Source organism: Mchenga conophoros, linkage group LG17, assembly GCF_057382185.1.
Source record: "Mchenga conophoros isolate Kocher_MC1m ecotype Shallow Benthic linkage group LG17, M_conophoros_male_GT1.1, whole genome shotgun sequence".
In the NCBI taxonomy this organism is placed as follows: Eukaryota; Metazoa; Chordata; class Actinopteri; order Cichliformes; family Cichlidae; genus Mchenga; species Mchenga conophoros.
Window position 1 is genome coordinate 6430231 of NC_140542.1, and position 17240 is coordinate 6447470.

At 40.8% G+C, this 17240-nt stretch overlaps 2 protein-coding genes across 3 annotated transcripts in view; one reads left to right on the top strand and one right to left on the bottom strand.

Annotated features, from left to right (window-relative positions):
• jak1 (Janus kinase 1) overlaps positions 1-4334 on the top strand; it is a 30880-nt gene extending 26546 nt beyond the window's left edge. For both annotated transcript variants that reach the window (XM_085252211.1, XM_085252212.1), the window contains exons 23-25: positions 269-386; positions 837-947; positions 2660-4334. In XM_085252211.1, coding sequence (XP_085108337.1) covers positions 269-386; positions 837-947; positions 2660-2800 — 370 coding nt within the window. In that variant the 3' untranslated portion in view covers positions 2801-4334. The remainder of the gene's footprint in view (positions 1-268; positions 387-836; positions 948-2659) is intronic.
• An 8797-nt stretch (positions 4335-13131) lies between these two features.
• The window catches only part of raver2 (ribonucleoprotein, PTB-binding 2), a 91275-nt gene continuing 87166 nt past the window's right edge, over positions 13132-17240 (bottom strand). The window contains exons 14-16 of the mRNA XM_085252213.1: positions 16866-16967; positions 15413-15631; positions 13132-13924 (exon numbers count right to left, since the gene is read on the bottom strand). Coding sequence (XP_085108339.1) covers positions 13784-13924; positions 15413-15631; positions 16866-16967 — 462 coding nt within the window. The 3' untranslated portion in view covers positions 13132-13783. The remainder of the gene's footprint in view (positions 13925-15412; positions 15632-16865; positions 16968-17240) is intronic.

The following is a 17240-nucleotide window of genomic DNA, read 5'->3' on the forward strand; positions in this document are numbered from 1 at the left end:
TTACTGTTGTCCAACTCGCACACACGTCACCAAAAGTGACGTCACATCCGTTGGCACAAGCCATGCTTAGGTGCTGTTTGGGCCGGGTCTGCGCCTCTCAGGTTTCGTAACCTTGTGACGGTCCCACAGCGACACAAGTGTTAGATTTAGCTCTGCTGTTAACATACAGTTGAGGACACTATATGTTGCTCAGTAACCTCTCAGTATAGTGGAAGGATGAAGAAGGAACTGTCACAGTGACTGAGCCTTTATGCTTTTTGTGTTTCAGGTATGCTCCCGAGTGTCTGACTCTCTGTAAGTTTTACCTCGCTTCAGATGTTTGGTCCTTTGGGGTGACGATGTATGAACTCCTCACTTACTGCGACTCTGCCAAGAGCCCGATGAATGTAAGTGTGCAGCACTTTCATTACTAATATTTCCTATCTGCGACTCTGCATTAAGTACACATACTGTGCCAGTCGTGTAAAGTAAACGGCACACACATATTTGTATGTAGCAGATGGTGTTGGTCTTTGGCCAGAGTGGCAGATGATAGACTCCACTGTGAGCTTTCCAAAGTAGCTCGAGCCAGTGCTAAGAGCTCATTTTATCATTAACATCTTTTTACATCAGGCTTTTTGCTGCTACCAGAAGCACTAACTAATAAACCTGCACAGATTAGAAAGACTGAAGAATTATGGAAGCTAGAAAATAAAAGCCATTAAACCTGCAACACAGAGTGTGCACGTTCAACACTGCTATGACTAAAGTTGTATGTCTATGGCCCACATCTAAATGAAAGTAGAGAAAGTGTAGCGTATTTTCCTTTTGTAATCTCCCCTTGTCCTTACCCTCAGTGCTTCCTTGAAATGATTGGTAAAACTCATGGTCAGATGACTATCATCCGATTGGTGAAGGTGTTGCAAGAAGGAAAGAGGCTGCCGTGTCCTAAAGACTGTCCTGACTCTGTAAGTATTACCAGCGGTAATGATTTGGCTTTTTTTGTTTTTATTTACACAAATCCAAATACAGCATATTGAAAGAAAAACAACAGCCACAGTAGGCTTCAAGAGAAGGTAAATATGGGCCTCTTAATGTGTGATGCGTTGTATTCATTCATTGGGAGTTTTTTACCTTAAATAGTTGACATTCATCTGTGCATTGTTGAGTACAAAATTGAGACGTTCTTACTCATAATCCAGTCATTTTTACTGCAATCACCAGTTTTTCACTCACAAACTGTGTTTCTTTCATAACTTCGCTCTTTAAAGAAGAACCGTTAACCACCGATGCTGCTTTTAGATATCTTTTTCAGACATTTCTACAGAAACTGCTGATGTCGGTTTCTGTAGAAATGTCTGATTTACACGAGATGTGGATTGACTTCCTGAAATATTGCTAATCATAGCAGTAGCTTCACTGTGCTTTTATGGCATACTTCAGTAAAGGGGCACTCATTTCTTTCCTAACCTATTTACTGTAATTGTCGGGCTATAAGCCGCTACTTTTTGCACAAGCTTTGAACCCTGCGGCTTTTAGTCAGGTGCGGCTTTTCTATGGATTGTCCATGATTTTTGTCATATCGTAAGACGATTTGTTTTGTGTGTTCTGCTGTTGTACGGCACTACGTTGCCTGGCGGAAGGATCGGGGTTCAAGAGTGGTATGTTAGTCACATGTCCGTCCGCCAGGCAACGTAGTGCCGTACGAAGTAGCGCGAAAAACAAACTTCAAAGTAGCGGTACGCGTTCAGCGGGAGGCGTGGATGATGAGCGGCGATAAACTTGCGAAAAGCAAGTTATGCTCAACTCCACCGGTGGATTCTGACAGCGTGGAAAAGTGTGAAAGCATCCACGATCACCAATGGATTTTGAAGGGCTGGACTGCTGCATGATGGAGAGGAGGACACCGCCACGGCCCTTCAGAGGGTGTTCGACTCTGACACTGACAACGAGGATTTCTTTGGTTTTGAAAGTGACAACGAAGGAAAGGAGCTAAGAGTGGATGACGAAGCCATCCTGAGCCTATTTGTATCCGACACTGGAGGAGAGGACTTTGGTGGTTTTAGTGCGCAGGAAGAAGAGAAAGATGGTGAATGACTGACTTTTCTTCTTGTTAAAGCCGTGTCACTGCACCTGAGCCTAAAAGGTAGTCCGAATCTATTTTTCTGGTGTGCTGTAGGCTACTGTTATGTACTACATGTGCAAATATGTACCCATAACTTGTTTTTCAAAATATTAATAAAAGTGATGTCTCCAAACAGCCATCTCTTTCCTGACAATTCCCTTTGTGCATATTCTCTTACATATGATAAGTCAACATTGAAACACCTGCGGCTTTTAGTCAGGTGCGGCTAATGTATGTACAAAACAGGATTTTCCCCGGATTTTAGCTTGTGCGGCTAATATTCAGGTGCGCTTTGTAGTCCGGGAAATACGGTAAGCAGAACTAAATAGTGAACAATTTTAATTGTAATCTTTGGTTTTATGTTAAATCAAAATGATTCAGTGAGTTTTAACATGCTGTCAGGTCACACTGAGGTTGCAGGCATTTAAGCAGCCGTCCAAGGAAACCTGACAGCATCAGATGTAAAAGTGTAGCGAGTCAGAGCTGCTGCAGTTTTGTTCGATTTTTAATTTTTAACAAAACTTCTTTTGATTGCCGTTTCTTTTTCCCTGACAGGTGTATGAGCTGATGCGAAGATGCTGGGAGCAGTCACCCGAGAGGAGGATCACCTTCAAGCGCCTGATTGAGGAGCTCACCACCGCTCAACAGCTCGCCCAACAGCAGCAGCAGCAACAAAACAGCCAACCAACTTTCTGAGGCGCTTGCAGTGAAGCTGACTTTGCTTGCCAGTCTGGATGCAAATGGAGATCCTGACCCCCGCCCCTCCTTCAGATCAGCATCTGCTTGTGCAGCTTTATTGTAAAGTCACGCTCCTTCATACTCACGTTTAAACTTTTAACTACCATGCCATAGTCTGCTATATTTTTTAAGGTTTTTATTTCACATATATTCAGATTTTGTGTTTTCAATTAAGAGTATTAGAAAAATATTTTAGCCCTCTTGTATACTACATGACCTGATCGCTTACTTCCAGCTGTCTTGAATATTATAAACGATTTGCACTGTCTTGTGGCCCAAAGACCTTCGAATTATGCAGGACTCTTGATGATGGACAATGGAAAGATTTTTTTAAAAAGGTCAAGGAAGGGACTCTTTTATGCCTGCATTTAATGGTTACATCACAGCCTTATTTGGGATGGATAGCTGGCAAAATCACGCTAGAAAACCTCACGTGGATGGATGGATGGATGGATGGGATAAAGAAGATGGAACATAACCACAGATATCCAAGCTGTGGCTTCAGAGTTTTGTGCCACTGCTGTTTTGTTTTATGGACTCCTCTTTTTGGGAGAAACTTGCCAGATTTGAGCCTAGGAATTATGTGTGATAAACATCTGGATTTGCTGTTCGTGATGTGCACATGCAGTCACAGAAAAGTGGCATGTCATTAGAGCCAGTAGTCGGTCAGCATTTTTCCTTCCACCCCACTGTTGTGACTGTTTTACAGATTAAATATTTGCACGGTTAAAAACCATCAGTTCTTACTTGTAATTTCACGTTTTTTTCCTGATTAACAAAAAAATTAAACAAAATCTTTTGGGAATTTTGTGGACCATTTGAAAAAATGCAAGCACTGCGTTTGCACAAGAACAGAAAATCTGTTATTTTTTGTGTTCTTTCGATGTAACGGATGTTATTTGTGAGTACAATACTTGCGAGAGGCACTTGAGGGCAGTACAACTATACTTTTCCTTTTCTCTGATGTTATGGGGCTTTTAGTCTGAACCACAAATATTATATATCAAATACATAGACTCATTTTAGAGCCAATTCTCACTACTGTGGATTGTCTGTGAAGGAAGTTTAGATGATGTAACAAAAGCAAAAGTGGTGATTTTATACATTGTGTGCATGCCTTTTCCCCCCCCAATTTGCTAAAAAAGTATAATTTCTCCAACACTCATGTCGTCTGTGCATTTTCCAGTGTATACGTGCATTTATCCATGTGTATGTTGTATCATTTGAGCAGAGGGCTTTAGATATGCAGCCAGAAACTTTGCGCTCAGTCATGTATAACAACCCCAGAAACAGAGTCTACATAAATGCGACAACAACAGGAGAGGGATGTGCTTCAGCCCACATTTTATTTAGGAATGTAAAAGACAATTCCTTCTGCTCTAAATAAGAGAAAAGAAATATATATTTTTCAAAAAAAAAAGATGTAAGTATGACTTATGGAATTTAAAATGATCCATAAATACACCATGAAAAAATAAATAAAATCAATGTTTGTGTCGTGTTTTGTCTGTCAGTCCAAATTCAGTATCATCACCTTCTGAAAACAGCTGGTTCTGTACATTACAGTTTGCAAGTAGGCATGCTAAGATTGCTCTAGAAAGACCTTATTCACAGTAAAACAATATCAATGTAAGTGTGATATAAAATTTTTGCAAAATCTAATGTATATTTCAGGTCAGAAAAAAACAAAACAAAATAAACTCCACATACTTAAAAAGCAGAAGCTGTTTACAAAGCAATAAGCAACAGCAAATTCTAGATTCATCTACAGCCATTAAAATGTGTTAGAAAAAAACCCTCAGAAATACTTTAGTATTGCAAAGCTTTGTGATCAACACACACACGCAGTCATTCACTATTGCAAAGTCCAGCATCAACGCTGGTCTTGTGTAATACGCAGGATACATATTGAGTACAGAGGCATCGCACAGATGCTGAGAGGGAGCTCGGTTTACACAAGAACAGAAAGAAAGAAAGAAAATTGTGGATTTGGCTGTGTTTGTGCAAATTCTACAAACAAATAAATCACAATTCAGCTAAACTGCACAAGACACAACATTTTCTATTCTAATGGAAACGGAGCTCTCAGACAATCAGCCCGACTGTTTTTTCATGTCTATTAACAACTCTTTTTTTTTTTTTTTGTTAAAGTTGCATTTGCACATAGTTTATCCAGAGCTCTAAAGTCTAAAAATCAACCACGCAACACAAGACTGGAGAGCATCCTTTAGTTCACATGTACAATCGTCAGGAGGCCGTCACATGTAGCTGGTGGTACAGAGAGGCACAGAAAATAAAGAAACTGCCCTTTATCTTATCAATCTAACCCATATAACAATAATCAATAACAAAAAAAAAGGAACTGGAACTCAACATTAGTGAAAGCCTTAAAAATACTATTTGTACTGTGAATGTTGGGAGGAAGATTATAATATTGCAACACAGGTTCTTTCTTTTTTTAACAACATAGAGAAAAGAGAAGTGACACCAGTGAATCTTGACCTGTAGGTTGTGATGGGAGGCAAATGTTGAGTTACTACACTGCACCAAGCATTTGAATGCACAAATTAAAAACTCTCCAGAATGCAAAGGTTTGGTTCACAGTGAAACCAAAAGCCTGTAATTCTCCCCAAAAATCCTACTGTTAGCACAAATCATTAAGTATTAACAATGTGCCTTTTGTCCTGTTTTCCTCACAGTCTTCCTGTTAAAGGGGAGTTTTTCCTTCCCACTGTTGCCAAAGCTCTTGCTTATATGGGGTCATGTGATTGTTGTAGGGTCTTTACCTTAATATAAAGCACTATTTGTATAAATAAAAGTTAATTGAACAGAGCCAGCACCACAGCACCCCCTGGTGTATGTGTTTACACAGACACAGACTGCATTCATTGCAGTGTATCATCTTCAGCTGTGTGAAACTGCCAGACGTGTCACGGTTTCTACTTTCTGTTTGAAGGCTGAAGGCTACTGAGTATTCAGTCATGTCCAAGTTACGTCTCTGAGTCCACAGTTAAGGCTGCTGTCTGGGTTTGTTGAGGAGGCTGGATGATTCACTCTACAGGCGATAAAATAACACGCCTAATTATATGAATGTCTTATTATGTCTTCATCGAGATTCAGCTCTAAACAGAAGAACTGTGCCAGAGCGAAGGGGGGAAATGGTGTTCGAGAGTCCATCTAATACTCATACTCTACCAAATGAGAGGAGACATTTTCCAGTGTGCTGGAGTATGAGTATGTGTGTGTGTGTGTGACAGCTCTACAGGTACATGCAACATGCAGGAGTCTGGCAGACAGAAACACTTCACTGAGCAAGGAGACAAAATCTAAAAAAAAGAAAAAGATATTCCTGTATGCTGAGTAGCTGAAGGCAGCTGGAGTTGTTTATCCACCGCTCTCTTTCTTTCAGCCCGTCTCTCCTTACTCCCATTAGCTGCCAGAAGCCCATTTTTAGAGAGCTCCAGCCCCATAAGCGCGTACACAGCGCCAGCTAAATTCACCCCACCGGCTCAACTCATAATGTGCAAATTCAGGAACGTTAAGAAAGCTTCGAAAAAAGGGAGGTATTTACTGAAGGGATGACAAATGGAAGTTTGGAAGCTGTGGCAAACACAGTTTAACGATGCATATCTGCTATTGGTAGATGTGCGATGTTCACGAACAAAGCAGAAGCGAAGGAAGAGCTAAAAAAATAAAAATAACTCTGGGCTTGAAGTGAGGATGGTGTAGCTGTTTCTGTAGCAGCCCCAAAGGACAAAACAGAGAGAGAGGAAAAAAGGGAAAAAGCCTAAATCTAGACATCCCAAAACAAACAGGTGAAGCGCTACAAAAACAGACACCAGCACACAGGATGGACTCTTTGACCTGCGCAGACAGGTGAAGACAGGGAAGAGGAACAACTGTACACTAGAGCTGGGCGATATGAGATTTTTTCATATCACGATATGTTTTTTTCATTTCAGGCGATAACGATATCTATCACGATATAAGCCAAATAACTATATTTGTAAGATTTAAATGTGCCGTTGCTCACAAGTAAAATGTGAAATAATCAGCAGCTTGTTTTTAAATATTTATTTCCCATAATAAGTTCAACAGGGTAGATGTACTTAAGGAACATGAGACTTTTTCAGATAAATAAAGGCAAATATTGCAAACTACACAAAAGACAGCCGCTAAAGCGTTTAAGTTTCAAAATAGAACAAACGAAACAGACTAAATTGTCAATTCCACTTAGAAACAAAGTATTAATTCTAAAAATAAATCTTAGTTTGTTTTACAGAAGAACAGACAAAACTGACTAACTTTTGTCAATATCAAATAAACTGAGAACTAAAAGGAAATTCTCAATCTCTCCTTGTTGTATAGCTGAGCTTTTCAAACAGTTTTAACAGTTACTTTAGTCTGACAAAAGCCGAATGACGAATTAGCGCTTCCAGTCAGAGACCGAGGCTACGTCCACATGTACACGGGTATTTTTGAAAACGGAGATTTTCCGTTTTCGTTTTAAAAAATAATCCCGTCCACACATAAAGGCAGAAATGAAGGAAAACGCTGCTATGAACATGCCAAAGCAGCAGGTGGAGCTAGATTCCTAACCGTGCAGAAATGTTGGCCAATCAGAAGTCTAGAAGCCTCGGTGGGAAAAAGTAAACAAAGCTGGGGCATAGAAGCAGAACCGAGTCGTATGTGTGGAGGGACAGTAACTGTGTGTATATGTAAGCATTTAAACACTGCAGAGAGTAGAATTAACAGTAACAGTATTGTAGAAATTCATTTCACCGAAACAATAACGTGGCGCACAGTGTGACGCATGCACCAGTTCATTGTATTTCCAGACTTGCTTTCGGCACAATTTACAGTGCACGCTACTCTGTTTTTTGTCAGACTTGAAATAGCCGAAATACCTTCAAACTACGGAACTTCTATGGCTCTTCCGTTCGACAATCTCTCCGGCATTGGAACCATCATCTGTTTTCTCTTCGGTCACGCTCGGTTGATTTTTCTAGTCGGTACACTCATTTCCTCCATTACGCGCTGGCTGCTTCCCAAACAAACACACGTGCGGCTTGGCACTTGTGCTGTACGTAACAAGTCACGCGACGTGAAGCTGCGGCTGTGATTGGTTCGGCTCTGCGCTACTTAATTTGGATCGGCCGACCTTTTTTTTTTTTTTTTTTTTTTTTTTTTTAAAGAGGACAAGAGCGGCGAGGTCTATCGCGATAGCTTAATTTCTCTATCGAGTAAAAGTTATATCGCGATAGATATCGTTATCGTTCTATCGCCCAGCTCTACTGTACACTGTATATTAAGCAAACAAAAATGGATGCCGTTTTGTGGGATAGCTTTCACAGTTTAGTGAAGCTGCAATCATATCCTGTTTTTTCTTGTCACTAAAAAAACTGAATCACACTTTATTAAAATACACACACTGAAGACGACCTGAAACAAGACAGTGAGACCTCAAGAGCAAAAAGTAGGATCGTTTTCTTAAACCAGAGGAGTCGCCCCCTGCTGGCCATGAAGATTTTAAAAAATGCAGGTCGACTTTTCAAAGGCCCATCTTTTATTTACAGTTTGTGAGCCTGATGGGCCTTGTAGCACTGCTCCTTATTAGTGCCCTTTAAAGATCCTGGGACTGTAACAATTTCTCTTGTAACCTTTGTGTTTTTGCATGTTTAACTTCATTGTTGTGCTTTCTCACACTTCTGTGCTTAGTCTAAAGGGGCCTCTGCACACTTTTATTAGATGCAAATGTAATCAATAACTAAAAACACTTCTTACAGAAGACGTTTGCTCTGTTTATCCCCAGTGGCTGACGAATAACAGCTTGAATAGTGGAAGGACAAGGTCTGTGTGATCTGGGCAGAGAAGGATAGCGGGGTGTAGGGCTGCTCAATTAATCGAATTTTAATCACGATTACGATCTGGGCTTTCAACGATCATTAAAAATGACTGAGCCGATTATTAGCCCCTCCCTCATTTATCCGCGACACCTTAAAGGCCGGTCCGTGAAAATATTGTCAGGCATAAACCGGTCCGTGGCGCAAAAAAGGTTGGAGACCGCTGATTAAGAGGACCCGAGGGAAGCTCGGAAAGCTAAGCAGAAGTTATTTGGAGAGTGACTGCCGTTGGTTGAAAAGAGAGTTTTAAAAAAAAAAAACTTCAGTGGTGTTGCACACTATTTTATATTATTTTTTTAAAGTCATTGTTAACCCTTTAAAGCCGGTCAGAGCAGCACGCTCCGTTTTGCGTAACAATTTTTAAATCCCTGTAGAACCTGAACCGTGTAAGCTAGCGCAATAATTTGTTTTGCATATGAAACCGGAGGAGTTGTACTTACATCTGATGCCATCAGCTTGTCCTCGGTCACGGTTTCGTTCCACATAAAGCTTTGCAAAAATTGCATAAAAAGCGCTTGCAGGAACAAAAACATAATATTCCAGAAACACGCTTTGCCGTTCCTATCAGCTGTTCGTAACACTTCCCACAGTGAAATGATGCACATGCTGTTTTCTTTGCAAATTTGCATCATAGGATTGTTTTTTGTTTTTCCTGCAGTATATAAAAATTGCTGTATCTCCAAAATAAAACTATGAAGACACTCAAAATAAATTTCCTGTTGTTGTAAACTATTTTTTGCAACTTTATTGTATTTAAAGTTTTGAGGGATAAACCTCTTAAATTTCTCCAAGTAGAAATATATGTAAACAAAACAAAAGCGATTTTCAATTTTTTTTGTAGTTTATTGCACTTTTTTACAATTTATGTAATTACTATGGACTTAATGCATACATATTATTAAAATATGGGCTATAACAGTTGTATTGATGTATAGCAACTTGAAATGCTCCCACAAATGGCACTACAGCATGTAAAAAAAAATAATATAAGCTCTGGTGGACTTGGTTCTATAGTAGGTCTTAAAGGGTTAAATAAATATCGTCAAATAATCGTGATCTCAATTTCAGTGAAAATAATCGTGATTATCATTTTTGCCATAATCGAGCAGCCCTAGCGGGGTGTGTTAGCTCAACAATGCCACCTGTTTAATGTTACACCGGCTAACATGGCTAACCCTGAAATATGAGAAGAAGAATAGAATTACTGCCAAGTCTTAATTAACCAGCACATTCAAATAATGGTACTGCACTGAATCTCATTTCTTCACTTAGATTATTGGGGGCTGAGTTCCAAACTATTCAGACAATTCCCTCCTGAATTTGAAAACATTTTCTGGGAAGTTTTATAAATAAATAAACATGTACTTCGTTTATAGGTACTTCTGTGATAGAAAACGAGGTCTAAAAGATCCAAGCTTTATGAAATTGAATGGATTTAGTCCACAGTTTTCAGACGTTCTGCAATATTGTACATAGTAACGACACTACGCAGATAAAAAAGATGACACAACTGATGAAAAACCACTAAAATAATTCAGGCGTCACTGACTTTAGTAAGAGGATCCAGACTGGACAGACAGACAGGAAAGCAGAAAAGCAAACAGTGCATTTTAAAGTCTGCTGCCTCAGCTGTTCATCTACAAAAGGCCCTGCTCATAACACACACATAGACAGGCGCTTCTAACTTAAAAGAGGTGAAGGTGAGAGCTGTCACCTAACAAAAAAAGAATAAGAGCAGAGCTGGAGTCCAGCTGGCTGCCTTTATTTTATTTTATTTTAAAGCACTCGGTGCTGGGAAGCAAATCAAACTGTGGCCCCGAGACAGGCCGCACAGCCATAAAATCTACTGAAGCACTTTGAGCTGATTCGCAGGAGACCCGAGCACAGCACAGTACAGCAGGTCGGAAAGTAATCTATTAAAAGAAGTGCTTGAAAGGGTCTCGTGAAAGCTGATTTGACTGCTGACACAGACTTCATGGGCCAAATGAGGTTCACTCTCCTTAATTTCTAACAAACGAGCCGTCTACGAGAACAGCTCAGCAGATAATGAATTTATCTAATGTGCTTTTAAATGTACAGGTATGTAACGGGGAGGTACTGGGACAGATGGTGTGAGAATGCTCACATGGTTTCAACTGCTCTACTCCTCCACCTCTGTGCCACGCAGCTCTCCACGTGTACACCTTTTGTTTCCCAGAACCGGCCAATCAGAAGGGAGGGTAGAGTTTTTAAGTCCGTGGATGAAGCCTAGTGTAAGCTGAGAATCATGCAAAGCTACTCTAGAGTCCAAGATCAACAACGTGGAGGTATGAGCAGAATAAGGGCACTTTAATCATTTGGATGATGATTAGGCTCCATGAGAGGTGTTTTGAGTCCCAGCTTTAGTTACAAGATTTCTGCCTGGTGACTTTTCAGTTTGTGCAGGTATATAAAGCTGCTGCTGTATTCAGGGTTGCACCCATGTTCTCAAAATGAACTTCAAAGAGAGGTTTAGGGGAATGTTTTGGCCCATCTTAAAGTTTCATAGCCTTTAAATGGCTAATAAAATAAAAATAATGATAAGAAAAGAGGCGGTCTGATAAAATGGGGCGGAGCTGTGAGATGGGGAAGTTGTGCGACAGTTTTCACTGACTTCACTGTAATCTGAAGACCTGCGACATCACGGAGCACGTGAGAGTCCATTTATTGCAAACCACAGAAAGCAGACAAAGACGGAACGGAAAACAGGAAGGTGAGCTTGCGTGTTTATTGCCCTTAATTTACCGTTGTTTTTTTTTCCCCACTGTAAGAACAATCCTGACATTCAGCACACCCGTCACACAGGCGGCAGCAAACTCACACCAGATTACTTGGACTAAACGAGTGTGTGAACATTATATATCACCAGTCACTGGTGTTCACACTAGTTGGGAGCGTGTGTTTTTCGGTGTGGCTGCAATAACAACATATGTATTTTTCTGCACAGGAATATTAAAAAAAATAATCGATTTTGTTTACACTGCAAACTTCTGCACAAGTTCTACATTCAACCTTCCAGCAGGAGAAGTGGGAACCTTAGTTATTGCCAGTTTGTTAGACACAGAGGGCCGCATGCACAAACCTAAATTCCAATGAATCGTAAAATTATGAATAAAAAGTAAAACCTCTCCTCTGTAATGAACACTGCACAAATTGCCTGGATACTGCCTGTGCCACAAATATCTCACCGGCAGAAAAATGCACATTAAAGTGGACCTATTATGGTTTTCTTCATCACATACAGCATCTATGCTGTGACAATAGTGTGTGCTCATATGAAATATGAAGACATTTTCAAATAATGAGGTATTTTGTTTTTGAGGACCAATCAGAATAAAGTCGATCAAAAGAGGGGGCGTGGTCTTGTTTCAGTCAGGGGATGAAGCCCAGTGTAAGCCTGTAAATCATGCAAAGCTACTCTAGCAGAGTCCAAGATTGTCAATGGTGGTAATGAGCAGAATAGGTCCACTTTGATAATTTACCCCAAAACACACACATAAAAAAGACCCTCCCTACAAGCATGAAATTAAAGTGCAGAAACTCACATGCAAAGCAGCATGTTAGTAGCATCTCGTGTGCAAAAAAAAGAAAAAAGCTGAAAACCGTACAGACCATCTTATACAGCATACAATCTTACTGTTTTATTATAACAGCGACTTATGCAATATGCACACCATGCAAATGTATCCAAAATGACTTTCAAATGTCACTGCCAGTTAAATCTCTCAGTAATGACTAAATGCTTTTGTTTTTGGCTAAAAACAAACCGCTTATATTGTTTTTTAAAGGTGATCCTGAAGCTGTTTCACCACTGCCAGCCATCAGTTGATCATTTCATCCAGCTAAGATTTGCTACTCACGAGAGAAGCAACAGCACATGTTTTTTTAACAGCGATTTGAGTACAAGTTTATTCGCAAAAGCAAACACACTCGGAACCTGCTTTGATTAGTAAATTACTTGAATTGCCTTGTAATATTATTATATTACAAATATATAACAGTATAGGTATAAACAAAACAAATCAGACACTAAAAGGTTTTACCTTCATTCATGTTGTACAACAGGCTCGCAGAGGAGCTCAGAAACATCCATTGTATGTGATATTGTCTGTTACACATGGCTTTATATATTCTGTATTACACTGCACTATTTACACCAGCCTTTTATTATCCATCCAGTCATTGTAAGAAAAGTCCATTCATTGAGGGAAGCTTTAAATTAAGGGCTTTGATTGGTTTAGGCCCTTTGTTTTCCTGATGTGCTCCCAAACCTTGGGATTGAAATGGCTGACATTTCCTACAGATACAGCAGAGCGGCACACACACACGCGCATAAATACGCACACACGCGTACTCTAATTCTCGGGGGGGGGGGGGGGGGGGGGGGGGGTGTTTAAAGAGTAACCTGGTCTAATAAAAAGAAAAGAGAAAAAAGAGGGAAGCGAGAACAAAAAGATGTCAGACTGGCTGACAAATCAAAGGGCGAGTGTGCGACATCAGACACGTTCAGTCTTTTGAAAAAAAAAAAGGGAGACTGGGATGGGGGGGGGGGGTAGCTGGCTGCATGGCCAGTCCTAAGACAGTTTCAGAGGCAGACGGCGGGCCGCCCTGCTTGCAAATACAAAAGCTGCTTGTACATACAGATGCAATATACTTCAATTTACATGATATATTAGAAAAATTGTACAAGATAATAGTAGTTAAGTACAGTTAACACACTGACTGTGAAACAACAGCTTAAGTTAAAGAGTTAAGGCTTGAACAGGACAAAAATAACACTGTGTGTATATATATATATATATGTGTGTGTGCGTGTGTGTACATACGTGCCAAGATCAAAGAGCACTATGGCTTCATTTCACTCGAGCCATCTGCAAACCTAAATCTTTCAAACTCAACACTGACTTTTGTAGGACTGCAAAATGGCAGCCACAGAAAGGCCACTAGAGGGAGCTGTGACATCCAGCTGTTTGCGCCTCCCTCCCCTAAGCTTTTAGGCTTCAAGGTGGTTCGGTTCAAACTAGAGCCTCTTCCTCTTAAAGTAGTCAGCGTACTGCCCCCCCAGGCCTTGCGAGTGCTGCCCGATGTAGGCCGCATCGGATGCCGTAACTTCCTGCACTGCCAGCTGAGGATACTCCCTCTTATGGCCCCTCGTCTGGTTCTGATGGGTTAGAAACAAGAAGAGAACGGGAGGCAGAGGTGAGGAGGGATTATGGACGTTTGACCTGGACGTGTATGAAAACACTTATAGTTGGAAAGTCACCGATAAAAACCATATATTTCATTTTCAAATACTAAGGAAATCTTTTTTTATGATCATGAAAGGGTTTATTGTTTATCCCGGGAATATTACTCTTGGTTTCAGACCATTTTACCAAAAAATATTGTTTTATTAATTTAATTCATCTCGGGACTTCGGTTGTCCACCACTATAAGTTTCTGTGGTCACTAAACATTGTTTTCTGCGTCTTACTAAAACAAGTGCAGCCTTGCTAACGATCTGCAGGAGATTAACCCTAAATTACTGAAATGATCAACTAACATAGAAGGTCGGTGACAAAGAAGCGTACAGGTTTGTGCAATTTTGACGAATAAGCAAAAATCCTGAATTTGCATGCATTTGTGTGTAGTAGCACAAACAAATGCAAATCTTTGAGGAGATGACGCTTAGCTCAGACGTCTGGCCCCGGTCTGTTTACGTCACTGTGCACTCTCTCTCGCTCTGTGAATCTCTTCCACCTCCGTGTCTCCTTGAGTGGCTTTAACGGCCTTCAACTATGCAGGGAAAAACATAAATAAAAGCTGCACTGAATGGTAGTCTACTGGTTGACTTGGTTGAGAGAAAAAAGAGGAAATAAATTTTTAGCAAGCAGCCTTTATAACACTGCACTGTTTGAAAGCAGAAACGTGTGGAGCTACTTGCAGCTAATGCAGACCAGCACAGACCTTCAAATGAGAACTGGTATTCAAATCACTGGCAGCACTGACATCAATCTGTACACGTCACACTGCTGCCTGGAGCTCAGCTTTATTGTTTTTAGTCACTGTTTTTGTGTTTGTTTCAGTCTAAAGTGCCTATTTCCTGTTCTTCTTTCACATTAAAAGGCCTACAAGGAAAGGAACCGATCCTAACATTTGACCCAGTATAGCAGCTTTTAATTTGAAACATCTATGCAGGGAGCATAGCATCCCAGCAATTTCTCTGCTTTTATTGTAAAGCAGTCGCACCCTCAGCAACTCTTTTTTTAAAGCTAACCACAGAAAAATACTCCTGCAGTACAGACAATAATCTCTACACACATTTCTTATACTAGCAACAATTGCCCTACTACACATAAAGGCATACAGAAAAGGTTAGCACAATATATCACTTTTCAATTCAGCAGGATGAGCAGCAACCCCCTCCTCCCAGATCCCCACTGTCAACAACGAGTGCAGCGCTCTAATATCAGAAGCTGTGGAGGAAACAACAATTCAACATTTCACTTAGCTGCAATATGAAATGTTGAATTGTTGTTATTTGGCCCAAGACGAGTGTGTCATGATTTCAAAAAGAAATGAAAAGGAAGGAGAAAAAAACCCTAAAAGAATGGAGACAAAAAAATGTGTTTCGTGTCTCATACGGGATCATGGATTGTTCTTTACTTACATAGTAATAGGTGTTCCAGTCCGCAGCAGCGGTGTGTGCGTGTGTGACAGGGTTCGGTGCGGCCGCAGATGGGTGCGGTGCCCCGAGGAAGCCCGGCATTAAGGGCAGCGTGCTGTAAGCTGGGAGCACGGCGGCGGCAGGTAGGACGGCCGGGGGAGGAGCCGCGCCATTACTGACCGCGTGCAGAGACACTCCCAGAGGCTTACACACCTCCACCTCCTACAGGAAACACAGAAACAAATAGTAGTAGCTTATTTATTGATATGATTCAAAGGTATACTCAGGACACCAAGGAAAATGGTCTCTGAAGCCGTTTTTTGTTGCCGTGTTACTGTTTAGGTGCTGACAGAATCTCATAACATGAGAAAATAATTGACAAAAGTGTTTTATTCATGTTAGCTTTTCTGTCCTCTAGTGTCTGTTATGAGGCACATCAGGTAGGCTCATTCAACCGGCTTCCCGTCACAGGGGCTTACTCTTGCCTCAACCATCCCAAATCAAAATACTCATGCCGACATATACACAGCTCAATGTAACGCCTTTGTCAAATGATACGAAGGATTTCTCAGGCAGAGTTATCAAAATTTCCACGAGCTCAGGACGCCAGGGTCCAAGCCAGCTGTGCAATAAGATCTATGACATCATCTTCTAAGAAAACATCTTACATGCAGTCGTGTTTCCATTACGTCAGAGGACATTACTTTTGCCTTATACGTATTCATCCTGGAGCCTTACCCTAATTATTCCACCAAAAAGCATTTATGATTTACCTCAAAGAGACTTTTAGTCCCCAAAAGGGAGGCGAGTCCCCGATTCATCACAACGTGAAACTGATCTATGTCCCCCCCACAGGTAATGCACATATGCTCACATCCTCCAGCAGCAGCAGATAAGCCTGGATTTGGCTGCTCATTGTGTGTGGAGATGGCTGGCATCAGCTGCTGGGTGCAGAGTGATGCGTTCCCTCTAACAGGGTATTGGTGTCGCCGAGAGGTCAACCTCTCCAAATAAACATGCGGATGAACTTCATGTTAGTGCCAGCGCGTGTAGATAGCTTACACTCTGTCTGCAGGATAGGAAGCTGCTTGGATTTTTCAAGAGCTTCACTTTGTATCTGTGTGTATGTGTGTGTGTGTGTCCGTATGGTCACGGACAATCTAAATGAGCTTATCTTACCCTAATATGAATTATTTGTATGTTCTAACTAATTTAAGAAGACAAATGAATAACTTGTGTAAAAATGCTTATCCCTGGGACACGCTGGGTTCGTTAGCTTTGCTGATACATGCATGATAACTGAAGTGAATGGGTACGGAGGCTGTGTGTGTGTGTGTGTGTGCTTGTGCACAGGATTTTGTTTTCTCTTCTTTTCCAAGCAGCTAGTTGAGGGCTAACACCTGGCCAAGGGAGCCATGTGTGTTTCAAAGAGTTTATAGTGTGTGTGTGTGTTTACCTTGCTGGCGTAGCCCTGATTGGCTGTTGCTGGCTGGGAGTAGTATTGAGTGACTGCCTGCATGTAGGAACTGTAATCTCCATAGGTGGACACAGCTGGAGTCTAGAAAACAAGATTTCACATCCATTGTAGTTTTGTTGTGGGTTTTTTTACACTGCTCAAAAAAATTAAAGGAACACTTTAATTTTCAAAGGAACAAATTAGATCTCAAATGAAAATATTGACCCTGCAGAGGGCTGAATTCAAAACAAAAAAAATTATTATTTTTTTTAAAGTGAAAAAATGGCAGCGGCCAGTAGACTTAGGTTGTCCGTGTTAAGGGCCTTGTCTCTGGAATCTCCTTCATGTTCTTAAGACTGTGCTGGGAGACACAGA